Source organism: Strix aluco, chromosome 8, assembly GCF_031877795.1.
Source record: "Strix aluco isolate bStrAlu1 chromosome 8, bStrAlu1.hap1, whole genome shotgun sequence".
NCBI lineage: Eukaryota > Metazoa > Chordata > Aves > Strigiformes > Strigidae > Strix > Strix aluco.
Genome location: NC_133938.1, coordinates 31,847,499 through 31,868,198, shown reverse-complemented (window position 1 = coordinate 31,868,198; position 20,700 = coordinate 31,847,499). Strand labels below are relative to the sequence as shown.

Below are 20,700 nucleotides of genomic sequence, written 5' to 3'. Positions count from 1 at the left end.
AGAAAAACCTGCACTTGCAAATCCTCTGCTCTTGGTGCAGCTGACATATGAATACAAAAACAGTTTCACCACATTCATATTTATAGTTCCAATTATGAAGAAAAATGTCTTCTACAAAGGAATGCTGGGAAGAGCCCCATTTGTTATCCTTGGTTAATAAGTATTATTTTAACATAAACACAGTTATGCATCACTAAGATAGCACAGCATGAAAACATCTCGGTGTGATCTGAAGTACTGTATTTTGCGAAGCACTTGCTAGTACTTCACAGGAAGCTGGTCCCATACAACCCGTTTCTCCCATCTTCCAGCAACTGAAGCACCCTCTCAACGTGCTGCACTCCTTGTTAAAATTGTTTTGCTGTGCATGATGAGAACTGAGTCAGTCACTGCTCTAAAGTAGGCAGAAGATGTAGACATATTCAAGAGTGAGCTCCCCTAAAACATGTTGCAGCCTTTAAACTTAAAGCAATTTTTTTTAAAATTAAAAAAAGAATAATCAAGCTTCATTTTTATTTATTTCAAAAGTGAATAAAACTTAAACTAAACTACATGGAGAAAAAAAAGCCACGGGGTTTCTACCCTTCCTCTCTTGTTGATCTCTGTCCTGGGAGGTTGGTCTTTGCCTCCTAAGACTACAAGTGAAGATATTCTGCTGCAGCAACCTCCACCTAGTTCCCTCTTGTCCCTAGAAGGTTTCTCCCATCCCCTGAGGGCTGGCTGCTCACGCTCCTCGCTGCAGTCTCTCACTCTTCCTATGAGCTGCAGCTCGCAGCTTGGTGCTGCAAAATTCTTGCCTGCCACAGCCCATTGCCTGAAACTTTTTTCCCCAAAGGTGGTTTCCTCCCCAGAAGGGGCTGCAGAGCAACCCTCCTCGCCCTCAAAACACATTCATTTGACCCATTTGTTTCTTAAGAGAACCTTGTCACGTAATTAAGAACCATCCATCCACTAGGTAACAATTACTCTAGCTGCTGTCAAGCTGTTACTCAATTATGAATGAGGCAATCTAGGCAATTGTGAAAACAGCTTCTAATGCTACAAAACAATCCTTAAATCTAAGGTGTGCCCCATGGGACAACAACACTGCTGCACACAGCTTCTCTATGCTCCAAACCATTTGAGGACCAAGACTCAATCTACACAACATAAAGGAAAACCTCCAAGTGTCCTATTGTATGCTAAATACAGGAGAATTTATCAATTTATGTTTATACCTCTGTAGTATTTCAACAGCAATGTTTTTAACTACTGTGTTCATACCACATCTAGTGGAAAGACAACACAACCACTGCTTTCAGACATTTACATCTTCAGAATGAGCATCAGTGAAATTGTTTATTGTGGGTTATACCCTTCACAGTACGGGATTACAAAGTAATACATGCGCCCTTCCAAAGTGACAGGATTAAATTTTCCAAATTTAGCAACTTGGAAGATTGGTCAAGAAAAATCAAAACAGGATGGTTTGAATAACACATAAATATGTATAGCAACATTCCCATGCAAGGAAGAAGCGAAAGCTGCTTTCTCAAGAGCAAGTCTTTTCTGAGGACTAGGCACTGTAAGAGGTAACTTATGTCAGAAGCTGAACACCACACAAGTGGAACTCACCTGAGACACGTGTCATCCTGGTGGAAAAATAGCACTGCTCTAGGTCCTCAAAGTGAGCTGTGAGGCGCTTGCGTCGTGAGGCTAGTGTGCTGTTATACCACGGCTGCTTTTTGGTCTGAATGGAGAAAAGAGAGTATTTCAGAAAGGTAAAGCCAGGCACGGGTTTCACTCCAACAAATTTTACCAAATTATAAACAATTTATACATTATATGTGAAGGGTTAGAAGCGTAAAATGACAATAAGTGAAGATCTTGCCACTGTCAACAGTTATGCTTAGGGTTCTATGCTGCACCCTTTAACTTGACAAACAAGTACAGCTGCTTTTAGACAGTTCTTGTTTCCTGAACCTTTGCAAATGTATCGATTCTGGCCTCACACACAGGACAGACAGCAGCAACCCTTGGGGAGTCACGTCTTGCATTTATACACATAGATGGCAGAGGCCAAAGATACCAGGCTTCCATCTTCACAAATCAAACAGTACAACAAATACTTCCTCGATCCCTGGCAGACAGCTTGTTAAAAACAGAAGGAGGTGTTTATTTTAAAGAGTTAGTTACTGAATTATTTCTTCTGAAGCAACTCAGTAACTCTCCATAAAGCTAACCAAATAAGGATAGAAGCAGAAGACACCATGAAGTTCAAAGGTTAATTGAAACGAAGTCCATGAAACTCACATTAAAGCTTTTCCCAACCTACCCAAGCAGTAATAGTGAGAGGTAGAAACAAAGGATTGAAACTGCAGAAGTAAACTGTCCTCATGAAGCAAAACAGAAAATATAGTACTTCTTGTTTTAATCACTTGTAAGGAAAAGGAACAAATTCCTCTACTACACAAGAAGCATGAAGAGCACCTTGCTTTAGTGTATATTTAAGAAGTCTCACTTATCGCATACTGAAAGCTAATGGGGAAATTTTAAAAGATTTGAGAACCACCAAGCTCCTAACAAACAATGTCTCTGACCACATACAAGGCCCATAATGCCACTCAATGGCACTAACAAAACCCACTCTGTGTACAACTCCCCCGCAATCCACGCAAGAGAACAGGCTGCCCTCGTTACAGCCATCATGCAAGCCAACAACAGCAAACTAAGTTTAGAGCCCAATCAAATTCTGCTTATACCTGTATGAAGAGTTATCTAACATTTTTGGAAAAAGCAAACCCCAAGCAATGAAACCTCCAGACGCCGCTTCCCGCACAAGGGCCCTGGCTATACATTGACATCATGACTCACACTTGCACGTTGGCAACACCTACGCAGCTTGTTTCATCTTGAAAGCAACTCCAGTCTCAACACACAACTAGAACACTGGAAAGTACTCCTATATCAACATCTTTTAACTACAGTTTTCTAAAATTTCACAGCTTTAAGAAATGCTTAACAGAACACCTTTATAGCATCTTCCTGTTAATGTTGTGCACCAGCCTGCAAGGGCTCCAGCCTCTCTCAGCACATCAGGAGTGATTAGAGCTCAAGACAACTTCAAGCATCAAAGAGCAATCACTTCAGTCTCAAGTAACAATGAGCTGCCTGTGACATGAGCCCACACCCAAGTCTGATCTGCCAGATGAGCCCAGTCCACACTGAGATGGAATCACAGCCATGGTATTTGCCTGCTGTGCAATTACCATCTGGGGCTCCAGAGGAAGATCCCCCAGAGCAGGTCTCAGGCTGGCACATGGCAACCCAGCTGTGCTGGGATTCCATCTGCATTAACCTGTCTTCATCACGCCCTCCCCAGCTAAGCATTTTAAACTCCTCATGTTTTACCAAGACATTTACTCAGTTGCTATGAAGTGTGCTCCCTGGCTACTTGTTAAACAGTGCTGGGAAACAGGAGGAAGAAAAAATAAGGGAAAAGAGAGAAAGCAAACATACTCAAGCAATTTTTATTCAACTGCTAAAACTACTATGGTTGTCCTAGCTGAGGACATTAGTTCGGATTGTTCCGTTATCAATAGTGATTTTACTGTCTGAGCTCCATCAGGTGCCCTAAAGAGTCTGCTAACAACTGTGGAAAAGATTCATAGCTACACACAAGCTCCTTTTTTCTAGCAAAAAAGAAAGGTACTGACACTAAACACTACCTGCAGAATTCCCCAGGGCCTATGTGACTTGTCCACTATTTAATTGTCAAGTTCAGCTTCTGGAAGAAAACTGTCCTGTAGCTTTGTGGTATATAAATTCTTCCCTAATAACATGTTTGTGAGCAACGCACAAAGTAATTATATATTGTAAAAGCAGGCTGTGATGTCCACCCTAACATTGCTTCTTACCACCAGCAGTGCCCAATCTATGATTTTTACCATGAATGACAATTAGAAAAAAAAAAAGCATAAAACTGAATTTATATTCTTAACACTATTTTTATGGCGAAGTCTTGCTGAAATTAGACTACATTTGAATGAAGTGTTTAACTTCCAGAGTTCTCTTTCAACTTCCCATCCAAGCATATATTAAAGTTTAATTCAAAAATTTGTACTAGAGAGTACAGATCATGCACTCTTGATAAAAAAATTGCATTTGAGGACAAAAAAAGATTATTCTCACACAAGTAGGCTGTCATACAGAATGACTAGAAAGTCTAGGTTGTTTGTTTTGTATGCTTACTGGCAGTATTGCTATTAATTTTGTCTAGATAGAAAGAAAAGTACTGAGACAAGCAATACGAGTGGAGAACAAACACACTGTACTGTATCAGAGTCTTGAACCTAAGATCTCCACCCATATTTCACCTGCCCTCTGAAGTTAGGTAGAGCTACAGTTCTTTGTTCAAGCAAAAAACTCCCAAGACCACAGTATCAGGAGCAACAAGGATTTTCCCAGACTAATAGATGGAATTTTCTAATTGCCAGTTAGTTATACAGCTGCAAACCAAAAAACCTGCACGCACACATATATGTGCATCAGCCCAAAAGTCACACGTTTTTTCTTTACATCAGCTATACAATCAAGACCGATCCAACAGCACATCTACCTATTAATTTACCAATTTGATACTACTGTGTGCCACAGATAGTCCACCACCACCAGAGAGCACCAAAGGCACGAGCTGGCATGTAACCAACAGTCCATCTGTCTAAATCAAAACTGTTTAACCTTTTTGAGACTGTGAGCTAGATACCAGTGTCATCTTCCCAGCCCAGCTGAATCACTCTGAACTGCAAGACTATGGCAGTGCTGTTCGGCAGTCAGGAGACCCTGAGGATCACACAGTTTGGAGGCTGCCTGCCAAACGCTTCACTGTATATCTTACTTTCTACCCTCTATGTGAACTTATAATACAGTTTGTAAGGAGCTAAACAAGGACAAACTACAACGGCTGTATGTTTGGAGAATCAATGTTTCTTGTTTTGAAGTCAACCTTTGATCCAAAGTTATTTAAGTCAATGCAAAGGGTCAGGGATTTACCTTGCTTCCCAAATGCTGCCTACTTAGAAGAAGAGATGAAGAGCAAAAAATATCCCCTCTTCCCTGGAAGAGTCAGCTTTGGGAATAAAGTCAGATGTCTAAATATATTACACCAGATTTCTTTGATGGCATCAGCATGGACACTGACAATCACGCACAATTGTTACTAAAGCTGTAGTCTTGGCTCCAGTTTGCCCATATAACCCATTAAAAGCATTTGCAAGACTTGAGTTGACCAGCACCCTGGAGATGAACAGAGTTGTGCCTAATCTCTGCCCAACCTCCACATTCACTCTCCCATCCCCCCTGTACACCAACACATGTATTACCTTACCTGAGAACTGCCACTGAAGCCTGGCGGCTGGCTATACTCCGTGGAGTCAATAATACTACTGCAAAACCAAAAGAAACAGTCTGCTTAAATCACTGTGCAACCATCCTTTATCATTTTTAATCTGTTTGCTATTCCCCCCTTCGCATCCTGCAGCACACTTGCCTTTGAAATTCATTTTATTGACAGCAAACACAAGGTTATTTTTTGTTTGGGGGTTTGGGAAGGATTTATTTTTTTTTTTTAAATACAGGGATCTCCTAGAGCAGAATGCTGTCACACACAATTATGTGTAGAGCAATCTAATAATTTCTTATTAGAATGCAAAAGCATATCTTCTGTATGAAATATGCAGGATAAGACATTTTGAAAATAACATGCTACCATTGGGTTTTTTTTAAAAAAAAAGTTTAATGCCATGGCATTTGAAACAGCACTGTGAAGAGAAAAGCTAGAGAAATCTGCTTAAGACAGACACGCTAGTATTCCAGACATTTCTGGACACACAAAACAGACACAAGTAATGAAATACAGCGATAAACTAAAAAGATACTGACAGCCAGGATTACTATTATTAGAAAATGCTACACCAAATATAGCTATATAGTATCTACAATGACACAACATACCTTAAATTGCTGTTTTCAAAACATAGCATATATATGCAAACTCAAGAAATTTAAACTTTCAAAACTGCAAAAGGATCTACTGATATAAGCAGAAAACAGGTGGTTCGGCATTCTTGCACATATGGGCAAAATATTTAGCTCTCACAATAAGACACCAGAGCCAGATTTAAGCACCCTTAACACTCAAATTTAAAATACTTTTAGGACAAATAAAGATTAGTACACAAGAATACCATTTTATTAAAAATGAAGAACACGTTACAGACATCACCGTGATTTGTTTCTAAGAATCTTTATAACTTACTTGCTTCTGCTATGTCATTTGGCTTGGACAGAAGAGAAACTATCTGGGTTCGTTAGTCTTACTTATGAGGTAATCTTAGATTTAAGCATTGCTTGGGAAAGCTAAAGATTTCTTTAAAAAGCTGCCAGAACACTGCTATAGGTCCTGGCTTTGTAAAAGATGATTGTACCTACTGATGTTTATGTAACAGTTGCCAGAACTGATGCACAGACTTGACGTTCTTGGTCATAAAGCAAGTGGTTTGGCCAAAATGCCAGTCAGGGCACCTGTAAGTCTAGAAGGATGAAATAGTGGTACTAGTGCTTAAATATTTCTCTGAATGTTTTAAAGCTCCCCTGGAGGTGGAAAGAAGTAGAAACAGAAGATGAGAGATGATTTTAAAGTCTCATTAGCGGTTAACTTGTAAGATGAGATTGATTTGGCTTCTGTTAACAGGCAAGACAAAAGCTGCAAACCAAGAAAATCTGAGGGATAAAAATCATTATTTGCTGCGGGCTATTGCAAGGGAGAAAACAGCAAAGCTGTTTCAGGCATGGTCAGGGACAATGAACTTTAAATTAGAATGTGGCCACACGAAATAATGAAACACGTACAGCAGATCCTGCCAGGAACAGCATGAACAAGACGCTCGGCTGGAAAATGATGAGAAAGTACTCTGAGACAGGTACAGTGGCAATTAACAGCAAAACACACAGACTTAGAGCGTCTGGTCTCGTTTTGCTGCAGGTTGTCTGGTGATGTAAAGCCTTCAAGAGTGCAGACGTCATCTCCCTAACCAGAATACAAATTCAAAGTCATTTCTGTGCAGTGCCTGTAGCTGAGTTAACTGTCATATGTTTGAATGTTTTCCCTTTTAAAAACAGGATGCAAATAATCAGAAAATTACAAAAGTCCCTCTGAATTCTTTTTAAAAAGCTGTAGCATTAGGTTCAATTAGGAAATTCAACTACACTAACACAACATATTTAAAAGTCTGGAACAACAACCAAAACGCAGCAACCTGCAGATTATAAATCCCATTTGTTATATCCTTACGGGGGTGGGAGGGGGTAATTAGAACAAATGGAGGGGAAGGAGATCAGGCTTTCAATAACTGAATCAGAGTTACCAGGCAACTAATTTTTAGATCAGAATCTTTCCCCAGAAACTCCTATTAGAGTGATAGTTTGTTATTGCTATTACTCCTGAATATGCAGTCACAGATAAGTTGCTTATTTGTACCTCCTGTTTGCACCATTTACTGGTAGCAAAAATAGCATACGCGCCTGTTCAGAAAAACGCTACACAGAACTATTTGTTCTTTTCCCTTATTCTTCCCCTCTTGTTCTCTATTAGTATACAAGCCCAGCAATCTGCAGCGCTGTAAACAAGTGCTGTGCTATTACCCAATTTAATATTTCATCATACCCTGTACAAGCATAAGAGAAAACATGTGTTTCTTGAAGCTGAGAATGCATCGAACACGATAGCCATACTTCGTTTTTTGCTAAAGAACTTATGAAGGAAGGGGGGGAGGCATAGTAATTTCACATTTTGAAGATGTTAAGGGGGGGTGAAGCTACAAACAATGACAAGAAACAGAATTAATGAAGCAAGCCTGTGATTTAGAGGAAGTAGATGAATAAGGGCAAGTCACTAGAGACCAGATAAAACCAAATTCCAAAGAACTCTATTTTCTTCAACTTTAAATTCAAAGGCTAAAGAGATTTTCTTCATCTCAGCATGGGTCTATGATAACCTTGTACTGTAAGACACATTAGTAAAATTTTATACAATTATACTTCATTAGCAGGGTGTTAAGCATGTTAACAAGTTATATTCCAATTTAAATACACCATTTTAATTCACTGATAAGTTAAAAAGTCTCTGCAAGTTTAATAACATTTTAACACGGAAGTGAAACCATCTCAAACTATATTTGTATTTCATTCTTAGTGGTTCACAGCATCTCTAAAATGCACTTTAGACATTAAACATTTCAGTTAACAGAGCTGGAAAAAAACCCAGCATATTTTAAAGCTCCTATCAGCTGTTCTGCAGCGTTCTTTCCAAGGAGGAATCAAAGTTACAGTTTTTGAGATACTGCCCAAACCTTACATTTAATGTTGAAAAGAAAATTAATTTCAAGCAGGAGACCTTTCTGGAATCTGAGTTCTGGTGATTCAAACACTTGAATTACACAGAACTGTCAGATTAGGGTGCGGACAGAAGTTACAAGAGTCCAGCAGGAACCAATGCCTGTTCAGACACTTCCTTCATGTACTGCTTTCTCTTTGGCCACTCAAGACTACCTCTTAATGCAGGAATGTCGCTGAGAAACAGAAGAGGAGTCTTCTCAAGATGAGAGAAAAAGGCAACCCCACATACCCTAGGAAACTGCTAAATATACTATTGTATCACACCTGTCATATTGTAGCAGAGGAAAAACAAAATCTCAAGACACAGCCAAGATGGAACCATAAGAAGACTGGGCAAGAAAAAGAGCCCACGGTCTCTGCACCCACCATGGTCTAACCCACCACCATCTCCCAGCAGACCTCAGGTGAAGCATGTCAATCCAAAGTCACAAAAATATTTTGGACACTACCTTATATGTTCAAAAGAAAGAACTAAGAATGATTGACCATAGGATGTGCAATAAACAAGCATAAAGGAATAAGAAATTCTCCGTAGACTGAAACAAACATAGTTCTTGGGGCAGATTCCCTCCCCCAACTCTTTCACCAAAACTCTTGGTCTTAAAATGTTAGTCCAGCTTTCAACAGATAAGTGTTCTTCGGGAGCTTGTTTATTAGCTTGGCTCCAGTAATAGAGATTCATTTCTACTTGTAAGTACAATCTTCTGCAAAAAAAAAAAGGTTTCTAGGCCTGAAGGTGTTCAACATGTAACAAATACAGGCCAACCAGAGCTCAAGTTTTCCCCAAGCAGCAGTATCACAAAGCAAACAACAAGCAATCTATTTAATAGCCAATAACCAGAAAACTAGTAGAACCTGACAAGAATCTAATCAGCTTCACAAAACTGCTTCTTGGCAAAACAGCAATAACCCACTTCAAAAAATGCACCTGCACCCAAAAAATTAAACAAGCAGTGAAGAGTGAAATAACAACCACTGTTCCCATCCATCTTGGCCATATTCCTGTCCTTTCCCTCAGGGCCAGCTAGAGCTTCATAGAAATATGAGAGATTCTGGTCTCAGTGTCCAGAAATAGCATCTTGGTAAGAAATCCCAGCCAATATCGCTAGGCTCCTTACCAGAGCACTGTATCTAAATCTCTGTAGGGGAGGAAATCTGATAGTTTTTTCTTACTTCCAGACTATTAGGTTTAGAGCTGCTAATTGCAGAAAAGGTACCAGTACAGTTTTAAAACAGAAGTCAACAGTTTAGAGAACTCTATGATTAAGAGGTAGGAGAGATGACCATTTAGTAACATAACTTGACCCGGTAAAATCAGAGCTTTCTTACAACCGAAAAACACAGCTATAAAGAAGGAGAGCACTTCAAACCCTGGCAATGCAACTTGGACACAAGAAGCATCTGCAATTTTATCATCAAGAAACCAGACTATGCAACATTCCAGACAAAAATCCACATGGAAAATATGTTATTCGAAAGGCATTTCATTAAATCAGAACAGACAGCAGATAAACAGAATCAATAGGCTGTATATTTTAAATTTGGATCCTATGAGCCCATAGCTTTAGCCATTCATGCTGAGTAGGGAAGCCAGAGGACACCAATATCATACAAATTTAAGACCTTTCACATGCCAAGCAGAACTGCTTAACGTTCAGAAGAGGTAGCATGTATTTAACAGTAATATTTCATACTATAACAAAGGCTTATGACTCAAGTTAACTAATCCACACTACATTTAAAACCATCAGCTTTCTACAGCACCTGGTTTAGAGCAGACTTTTCATCCAGCTGCAGACTCAGATGGCTTTCTTCACTGCTTTGTTCACATAAAGTTTGTATCAATCAAAAATGGAACAGGGAAATGTTGTATGGCATGCAAAAACTAGTTTTGCTTGCGTTTTGGGCATGGCACAGAGAGGACCAGCAAGTCCAGTGCAATATGTACAGCCTGAAATCCAAGTCCTGAGTTGCAAGCTCCATACCTGTGTGAAGGTGAGGGAGCCTCAAACTGTGGCACCGTACTGTCCTCACTGACTGGGGAGTACAAGCCACTCATCTCCTGAAACAGAAAGCCATGTTACTGCAAAGCTGACAAACATGAATAGTAGGCACCATCTAACATATGATGTTCACACAGTTAATTTTTTGTTTTTCCAAGCAGATAACCAACTGTATCTACATTTATTCATCTCTCATCCAGAAGTCTTTACTATACCTGAAGAAACACTGATTTTAGCTTTTTCACTTATCATTCCAACTGAGTTTCAGAAATCCAACAACTGCAGTGCTTTTTGCCCCAAAAGAGGAAGTTCATACTCAAAAAACAATGGATTTTGTTACCATCCAGTCGTCTCTAAACCAGCACTTCCCTTAAACATGGCAGAACAAGCAAACTGTAACTGCATTTGAGATACATGCAAACTTATCTAATAGCCTTTGCAGCTGGGAAGTAACGCTGGATATGGGTCATGACAAGAACAGCCACAGGACCACAGGGCAAAGGTGGTATCATGCCCCAGACTTAAAAGAGGATCTATCAGTCTTCCATGGGGCAAGTGCACAAGAGAAACCTTGCACATGAACTTGGCTTTGTCACTGCCAGAATAAACTGCTGCTGTGTACCCAGTATGAGACTGTACTTTTCATCTGTTTGAGAAATGGAAGCTATGCAGGATGCTGCAGCTCATTAGTTAGGGGGGTAAAGCATTCCAGGACATTACTGGTGCTTTTCAAATTCCCACTAGGTGCCCATTAGTTGTTAGGTAGCAAGTAAGATATCTGTGACAAGAGAGATCCCAGGCTTTAGAGGTCAGAACCAAGGTCACTATCACACACCAGTTACATACCCCAGCTGCAGTCCACTGAAGTGACTGATTAAAGAGCAGAAAAGCAGGTAGCTAGATATTCTTCGAGGGATCCCGCAGCTTTGGGAATAGCTTCTCCTAGATCTGAAGACCTATTTTACCAGTCTCGAGGAAACATGCTAAGGTATATTTATTTCCCAAGAGCTGAGAAACATTTAGGGAAATGGGTCTGAAAAATGCTGTTATCTACCAAGTTACAATTTGCGTAGCTATCAGCTGAAGTTCCTGCAGTTGTCAGTTCTATTTATATTTTGATAATTCATCAGCAGGCGTATAAATTGGAAGTGAAGAAATCTAAAAGGCTTTTGGGCAGTGTTTGGGAGCCTGTGCTGACTGCTCGAGCTTAGCAGAGAAAAGCAGACCTGCAAACTGATTCCCACGAAGCTTTAAGGGAATGCTATTTTAAGAGGTGGCAGTCTGATGCATTCCTGAAACATCAGTTTCCTACTCCAAGATCCAAACGCTAGAATTAGAGAAAAGGATCAAGGAGGAACTTAAGGACTAAGTAAGGACAGATGGATTTGAGCTGATGGGTTTACAAATACTTGGAAAATAATTCCTAGCAAAAATATCAAGAGATTTCCATCATTAAGGAATTAAGAGAATTGTATCAGAAGGCAGCAGATTGCTTCTCTTTTGACATGCAGCAGGAGCTGGTTCTGTTCCTACCCAGTCTCTGCATTACAGCTCTTATGCACCCCCCCAATGCCTCTGCATTTTAAGAGTGACATGCTGCTAAGATTTAAACAGCCTGTGCAAATAGCCAGAACAGTGCAACATACAAAAATCATAAGTTATGATCAATATACTGCCTGTTGATTTCTAGCAATTATTTTAAAATAACTTACTACCAACACAAAGAAATTGCAAGATACAACTATATAACAGCTAGGTTTCAATGAAGTCCCCTCTTACCAACCTGCAACTTGCACACATCAACTAAATGAACAAATTAAAGAAAGAGCATCATCTGTTCATTTTCCCATTACTGACTCAAATGCCATAAATTTAACACAGCAGTCCCATAGCAAGGCAGACAGCTTGATGAAAATGAAAAATTGCTAGAGTCAGAACAATGTCTGGGCACCTCACCTCTACTCGTTTAATATCTTCTTCCAGAACACTTAGCTCCTTCTGGATCTGCTCCAATTGCTGTGGATAAGAGAATGGGAGAAGTCTAAATCAATTTGCACTGCACACCAACAAGATAAATTACAATCTTTTTAGAAAGGAACCTGCACTATCTTAACTGGCATGCTACATGATTCGAAAGTCACTAGGCAGGAAGTCCAGATGCATAGATTAACATAAGTGTGCACACAAACCACATTCCAGACAAAGTTGTTATTGTGAAACAGTGCAAAATAAGAGTGAGGTACTCTGATATCAATCACAGACACCCCCACATAACTATTATGCTCCTCCAATATCTTTCATGCAAGGTATTTATAACTGGTTTACAAACACTGAACATAATTAGCAAAAAACCCATGAAAGACAGTGATCATTTCACCCTTCAACAACAGACAAAATGTTTTGCTAAAAGTTATTAAGAGTATTTCTCTTGCTAGCAGTTAACCTGCCATGTGACAATTTAAGCTTACTGATAAAATTCTTGGATTGGCAAAAAACCCACCTATTATGACCATGGAGAGATTTGCTCCTGGCACCAAGCAAGCGCCACATGGCTCTTCTTTCAAAGGTGTGATACTTACCTTGGATTGCACCATAAACTCCAGTCAATTTGAGGGCTACTCCTGAAAGGGTCAGAAGGTGACTTCCCCTCTCACCAGCCAACATCCCCTTTCCATTCTTTGTGTCACACTTCATATTTTTCAGGTTTTTCAATTACTTTTCAGTCAGCCTGCAACCTGGCTTCATTCATCACTAGCAAGTGGAAGCCACAAACTTGACAATTGTTTACCACTAAGCAGGAGCATCATCTACTTACCAGCTCTAACTCCCACCCTCATTCAGCAGACATGTCCCATCCAAACACCCACCAGAGCCTATGCCCAGCCTTGCAGGACAAACACATGCACTTCTCTAGGTCCAGACTTGGAGCTCGCACCTAAACAGACAAAAACTCAGCTCCAATGCAAGTCACTAAGACACACAAGCCTAATGAATACATTGAGAACTAGAAGCCCACCTGACTCCTCAACTCACAGTGAAAATCTACAGACAACTAGCACTGTGACCTGTCATCAGAAGCTGTTATCAAGTTGGCAAGTCCACTGAAAGCTTACTAAGCACAACACATTCTCTAAAAGCTAAATTTTTGTCATTTTGAATTTACAAGGTGATATCAAATTGCCCAAATCCAAAGTTACTAGCATTGCAAGACGTATTACTTTGTATGTCATATTCCCAAGAATGTTTGGCAAGCTACTCCCAAAGACTTATTCACTCGAGTTCTTAAGCTTGATCCTGTAAGTGGAAGAAAGTTTTGCTTAAACAAAAACACACTCACCACTTAAATCCCCACTATTGATCACCATTCCAAGTATCCGTGTGCTCTGCATTAAATAATCTACTATTTTAATGTTGAAAAGGTAAATTAAAAAAGAGTTTCTGTCCCTGAAGACAGGAGAAGGAATGACTGCTGGGTCCATACCTATTTCTAACACGGCTTCTTCCTTGGAATGAGATGACGTTGTATTTATATCCTAATCTCTCCACTCGGAAGGTTTCAGTTTATATTTCATTTGAGTCACAGACAGCACAAGTTTAATGGTTTAAAACTAGACTGCCACAGATAATTTGCAAACCACTACACCACAACAGATAATTCCATTTTCACTTGCAAAACCTACAGCAAGAATAGCAGGTGGTGCTATAGCTCCAAGATTAGTGGTGAAGTTAAGTGACACATGCACAGCACGGGTCCTGCCTGTACTCAGCTCTAGCTGGCAAATACCATTAGTCCCCCCACTTTAAGTCCCATTTAAAAAGAAGTTACAAAAACACTTAGAAGATCCAGAACTACAGCAAGGAAATCAGCTATTCTACAGTGTACTGGCTCACAGCCAACTGGACAACTGAAAAATAATTGACAGTTGTTGCCATCACAAACAGAATACCTTTTTATAGGAACAAGAGCAGAGATCTTTTATTGGCCAGCTTTTATTAACTATTGCACAGAGCCAGAAGTACACAATCTGGGACTTCACTTACTAATTCTTCCTTTTAATTACATTACGGCAAACAATTTGAACCTACCATAAACTTACCCAATAGCAGCAAGTCTAAAACCTAGGCAAGTGTGTTTCATGCTTATTTTAGGAAAAGTATTCTCATACCATCAGCATCAAATGAGTTACTAATGTCCACATTGAGACTTTTTTTTTGGTAGGTTGGCTCAAGCGTTTCATGGTTTAGCTTTAATCTATCAGAGACCTTAAATCAATCCACATTCATTCCAATTAAACTTTGAAAAATAAGACTACTGATTTATAATTGCCAGTCATTGAGGGACATTTAAGAAAAGCTAAATGAATTATAGTCCTTGCAGTATATCCAGATTTATGGGCCCTTAATTTGATTTTCACTATGTTTCACAGAAAGCAAGCCAAGTCCTGTCCCAGTGATGGGCAGAATCACGCCTGTCAAGCTTCAGTTTAAGTCAGCAAAAACACATAGAACGAACACTGAAATGTATGCTAAAATAGAAGCATATACTATAAACTCTCTTCTCAGACACAGATGCTTTCCCAGAACTGAAAAGGCCGATGTAGACAAGGAGAAAACTTCAATTCAGCAGTTAAACCTTATCATTTCAACTCCACTGAATGAACTACAATAAGTAGGTACATAACATTCTGGTCCCACGTTACACAAATGCATACATACAAAATAAAAATGACAACCTCAGAATAGCCTATGTTTCTTATAATCTCTGGAAAAGGCATTTCAGACATTCAAGTCAAGAAGCTACCACAGCAGGAAATGCAGGCTCTCATATTATTTTTAGGCAACATTTCAGATCCAAACCCCGTTCACACTCACCAGGCAGTCCCCCACAAAACCCTCCAGTTTATGTCTGAGACTTAAGACACACATATAAAGAGTTCTTCAAAGACAACTCTCAGCCCTGGACTATGTGGATGAAGGGAAATCCCCTGGTTAGAGTTGCTCAGAGACACCCCGCCATACTACTGAATTTCCACATAAGACTCTTGGGTGGAAATATTAATTTGAATTTACACAATGCTAAACACCAGGTCATGGTCAGTTTGATCTCAGTTGGCTATCTACTATCAAGTGTAGCTGGGCACAGTGCTGAGGTTTCATTCTTGGGCTTCCTGTTTTTCCTGGACCGAGGGCCCCTCAGGAGGCGGTGACTTCATCTTTTGTGTTTGTACAGCACAGGCAACAAGCAGTCCTGACTGGGTCTCCTGGTGCCAGTTCTAAATGTTTGCAAAAACCTAAAAGCTCAGCAGAGCCTTCCAGTGCCGCAGAAACTGCCTAAAACTGTCTAGAAAAACACATGAGGGAAGGAGTCATACACCCTTGACCAACTGTCTTTCCAGTTTAGAAAAAGCACATACAAAGAACAGAAGTTATTTCCTACAGAAATACTGCAAAATTACCAACACTATTCCACCGAGCGGCTTAAACAGAGCATCTAGATTCACACTTCTGAAAACTCACAAGTCACATTATGTTCAATCACACACCTTCAAGGCTCCGGTCCAAACCTCTCATGCATTCATCACAATATACACTGTGGATCAAGACAAAACAGATGAGACTATTAGCAGAGGGAGCATCTGTTTTCCCAGATACATGTTGCCATTGCACCAACCAGGACAGGATAAAAAGTATCATCTGTCCAGCTGAGGAGGATAAATCAGGTAGCCTTTGTAGATAATCCCTTCATTCTACCCCACAACTTCATCCATCCAACATGATCTCTTTCTACTTCTTGTTCTTCCATCAACTACTGCTCTAACAGTGTAAACTTAAGTATCACAGCTGAACCTCTCCTAAAGGTAACCAGTGAAATGAATTTCTTCCCATAGAACGTAATACCTCAGCAACAACTCTACAGCAAGTAAGATCAATTTCTCTCTCTGGAAACCAGTTGGAAGTCTTGTCTGTCTCTAGGTTTTCCTCCCATTTTTGCTTCAGATACAGAGCCTATTATAACATACAGGGAAACTACGGCAAGGAAGTAATCTCTGGAGTTTAGAGAGATTTTAGACTTTTAAATTAATTGCAAATCTCACTTATTTTGACATAACACTTCAGCATTACATCTTTGCACAAGTGGAAAAAGGTGCAAGGTTTATTTCTGTATGAAGACAAGAACACCTGAGCCTCTGCAAGTTACTTTCATTGGTGAAATGTGGCATCCAAGCCTTTCAGACACAGGGGCAATCCATCTATAACACATTTACCTGCAGGGAATATTTATTTTTGATGATCAATACCTCCCTCCAACTGGTAAGTGTTTCCTCTTAACTGGGGAAGAGCTAACAGAAAGGTTTGAGAACAACATCCTGGTTAACACACAGAATTCCCTAAAGGTAGGAGGAAGGAGATGCCTGGCTGATCAAAAATGTGTTTCGTATCTTGAATTTTCTTCTCCCTCATTTAAATCATCCAGTTTGGGTTGCAGGAGTAATGCTTCAAAGGCTTATGATAGGGTCTGATAGAAAAGTGTCACAAGGGAAAGATATCTGGGGCAGGGAACAAAGCTGTCTAAACATTTAGATTAATTGTCTTAGAGTTTAATAAATCACTGTACATGCTACTTAGCTCCTAGTACTAGGCTGCCCCTTCTTTTTCTTTGGAAAGACCTCTCCAGTCAGTAAGCAGAGTCAGCTATTATACACTGATGTTTATACGATAATCTCTAGCTTGCTGCTCACACACTAGCTGTATCCTTGGCTTATTATCACTGCAGTCAGAGCTCACGTCTCTCATTGAGTAGCTTAGAAATGCAAATAGATTTAAAATACCAGTTATTTAAGTGCAGTGGATAGGAAAGAGATTACTATAGCTATAAATTCACCTCAGGAGTCCTGGAATGTAATCAAGACTATATGACAACATAAGAGCATGACTGATTTCTAGTTCTGTCACCTCCTCTTGCTTACTCATTAGTTCATCCATGTGTGTATGTGCAGAACAATAAGACTTGACAGATGAAGTGATTAACACAAGGTAATGACACCCCTGGAGAATTCATGCTTATAATTCCCTGCAATTATCCCACAATAACTACTAACTCCTCTTATTTTTAGTCTTTAACATGCTCACAATATGGAGTAAGTGAAGACAGCTGGATAGATACATGCATTTGAGGCTGAAAAGAATGATGATGATTCTGAAATGCTGAGCAGGCACTCAGTGCCACAAACCTGAGGCATTTCAGGATTACTTCCCTGTCCCAGGATGTTTACTCGCTAAAAAGAGCCCCCATGCATTAGCAGACATGAAAGAGGTCTTATTTGTTAGACATAAGAGACTTAATGTGACATTATTAGAAAGAGAAAGCCCACAAAACATAAAAATGAAGTGACAGCTGCCAAGAGAAACATGAATGCATCTAGGAAATATCACCTATATGTTGAACTTGATTTCTGATACTGATCTTCAAGCTCAGTACTGTCCTTCAGTAAGCAATGGTGCTACTTCACAGAAATAGCAAACACTGTCCATCAGGTAGCTAAGCCAACGATGTTTTAGGACAAATTATCTAACTTTATTTGGTGACATTCAAATCCTGACAAGACAATTAGTAAGGCCTCTTTTTGAAGTGATGAATATAAAACTGGGAAGAATTTTTTGTATTAACTGATATGATCAACTCTCACAAAGTGTTCAAGAGGAAAGAACATGTGATCATTTAAAAGTAAACAAAGTTAAACTTGCAGGTATTTATGCAACTGTTTGCTGATTAAGGATACCAATTAAACTCAGACACCAGAGTGAAAAGAGTAGGTGTATTTTACTAGGGATAACCAAATAATGTAACAGAGTAATAAAAAAAAACCATGCAGTAAGAAAAGGCAGAATAATGTACCTAAAGCAACAAATAGGAAAATACACGGTAATGCATCAAATCATTACTACATGAGAGGGAGAACAGTGATTAAGAAAGATCCATCACCACTTGCATATGTTACCAACATCCAGACCCGCAGACGCTGGGCAGCCCCGGTTGCAGCGAGGATTTGGAGAGCCTGTCCCGGCAAGTGGGAAGTGCTACGCGGTGCCTCCACCCGTAGGTGAGGCTTCCAAAGTCGCTGTGAGCGGGTCCAGCCTTATATACTAGAGATCAGCAAGCCAGAATAGCTGGCACCTTTGTTTTGAGCAGAAGATTTCTGGTTTCATTCTCCTGTTGGATTCCACCCAAAGCCTGGCCAGGGCTCGAGGCGGGGAGACCAAGGGAGTTTCTAACAAGGCCGAACACTTGGGTTCTCAGCCTTGAACAACATCCTTGCGTCCCATCCTTGAACAAGGCTGAGAAAGGAAAGTTGGATACATTCTCTCAGCATTTCATCCTCACTACTGATTATATTCTGTCTAAGCTGCATCTTTCACTAGTGAGCTTACACACTAAGTTAATGACTACATACTAAGTTAGCAGCTTCAGCTTGGGGCCTGTTGTTCAGGCTTCAATACTTTAACACTTTAGCGCTTTTTACATCAGCATAAGTGGTTGTTATAACTTAGTACAATACCTACTAGCTCAATGGTTATCAATTATAAAATATACAGGATTCATCTATAGGTCAACCCTGGCTTGGGCCTGTTGTCCAAGCCTTAGCACTTCAGCAACACAGCTAACGGCATTAAAACTCTGGCATGAAAAGATGCCTTTTAAGTTACAGGTTGTTGCATTTTGTTCCCCTTGAAAATAGGAATAAAGAAAAGTGTTTAATCATTAAACTTGACCTTCCAGACTCCTTGGATCCTTGATTTTAATGGAAGAGACTGCTGGATCAAAAAAAAAAAATTGGAGAGCATGCATTTAATTAACTGTGTACACAGAGCACAGCTGTGTGCCTTTCCTTAAGTTTGCCTTAGAGACAACCAACTATTGTGGGTATTATGGTACATTGCTCCTCTCCAGAACTATCTGTTACTTTGTTGAAAAAGTATTTTCAAGCTTTAGACATTTGTTTTCAATTTTTTCAAAGTTTTTTTTTTCTTGTACTATTGCTAAGGATTTGCTTTTGACACATTGCCATAGGTCAAAAAGAAAACAAAATATATAACTTAGAAGAAAAAGGACTTGCTAATACCTTTGTGCAAAAAACATGCAGTAAATTTCAGCTTGAAAGATCAATGTTTTGAAAAGTTATGAACACATCAAAACAGAATTTCTAATAGAAGCTTCTGCAGGTGCTGAACCTCACATTTATCTTCTAGAGAAATTATGAAAGTGCAAGAAAGAGGCATTTGTCAAAATACTTGACTACAGCAATATTCTGAATTCTGAAGTCTATAGTTTTCTTCTAGTTATGAACCCCCTTCCAATAAGCTCAGAAGTCGCCATTTCATGAAGGCAAGAGAAAAAACCCACAAAACTTGAGTGAAGTAAGCAAGGAGGGTTACATGTACCCACTATGCTCTGAACACGTTATGAAATATTATACAGGTATACTAACTCTAAGGCAATATCTGTATTAACTAAGTACCTAGTCTCTATGTGAGAACTTGCAGTATGCAATAAAACATGTTAATAAAATCATGCAATAAATAATATTCAAAGAGTCATATTAGCAAACAAAGTTACCAGGCAATATTACATTCCTTTAAGCATTTAAGTCAAAAATTTGAAACAAGCACTCAGTCATACACAAAAGAAACTTTATTAAGAACATGTTACAGCTATGGCTTAACTGAGTGACATTGCAATTACTCTGCAGTCATCTTTACTAGATGAATTTACTAGGTCTGAATTAGGAAAGGAAAAAAGGTGCTGTTCTTCCCCATAATAAAGCCTGGTTATGACTCATAGCCATACATAATACGTCGCAGAAGTGTTCCAGGGTCCATGCATGTTCCTTGCGTCCCATCCTTATTTCTTAAACAGTCACCTATTACAGCATCAAAAGAAACAGTAAACTTTGAAGCTCTGATACCTTCCTCTGTTTTACTGCATTATTAATAAGGCCACTTCAACCCCCGCTTCTCAGCTTCCAAACTAGCATCTCAGGCTTTCTGCAGTTTGGATACACTTTCACCACCAGCATAATCCATGCCCTTTCCCAAGTAGTAGCTCCTCTATTATCCACACAGAAAACTCCCTCCAGAAAGGAGTACTTAAACTCCACCAGCTGCAGGGAGGACCTTGGGACTTACTAGAAAGGAAACATTAACTGGCTTAATTTACTCCATGGGTACAGCTTGATTGCTGAAGACAGATTTTGATATCTTTCTA

At 39.6% G+C, this 20,700-nt stretch overlaps 1 protein-coding gene across 2 annotated transcripts in view; it reads right to left on the bottom strand.

The window, feature by feature from the left end:
- COP1 (COP1 E3 ubiquitin ligase) overlaps positions 1-20,700 on the bottom strand; it is a 129,745-nt gene that overhangs the window by 92,165 nt on the left and 16,880 nt on the right. For both annotated transcript variants that reach the window (XM_074833032.1, XM_074833033.1), the window contains exons 7-10: positions 12,393-12,452; positions 10,419-10,495; positions 5,366-5,423; positions 1,615-1,729 (exon numbers count right to left, since the gene is read on the bottom strand). In XM_074833032.1, the coding sequence (XP_074689133.1) occupies positions 1,615-1,729; positions 5,366-5,423; positions 10,419-10,495; positions 12,393-12,452 (310 nt within the window). The remainder of the gene's footprint in view (positions 1-1,614; positions 1,730-5,365; positions 5,424-10,418; positions 10,496-12,392; positions 12,453-20,700) is intronic.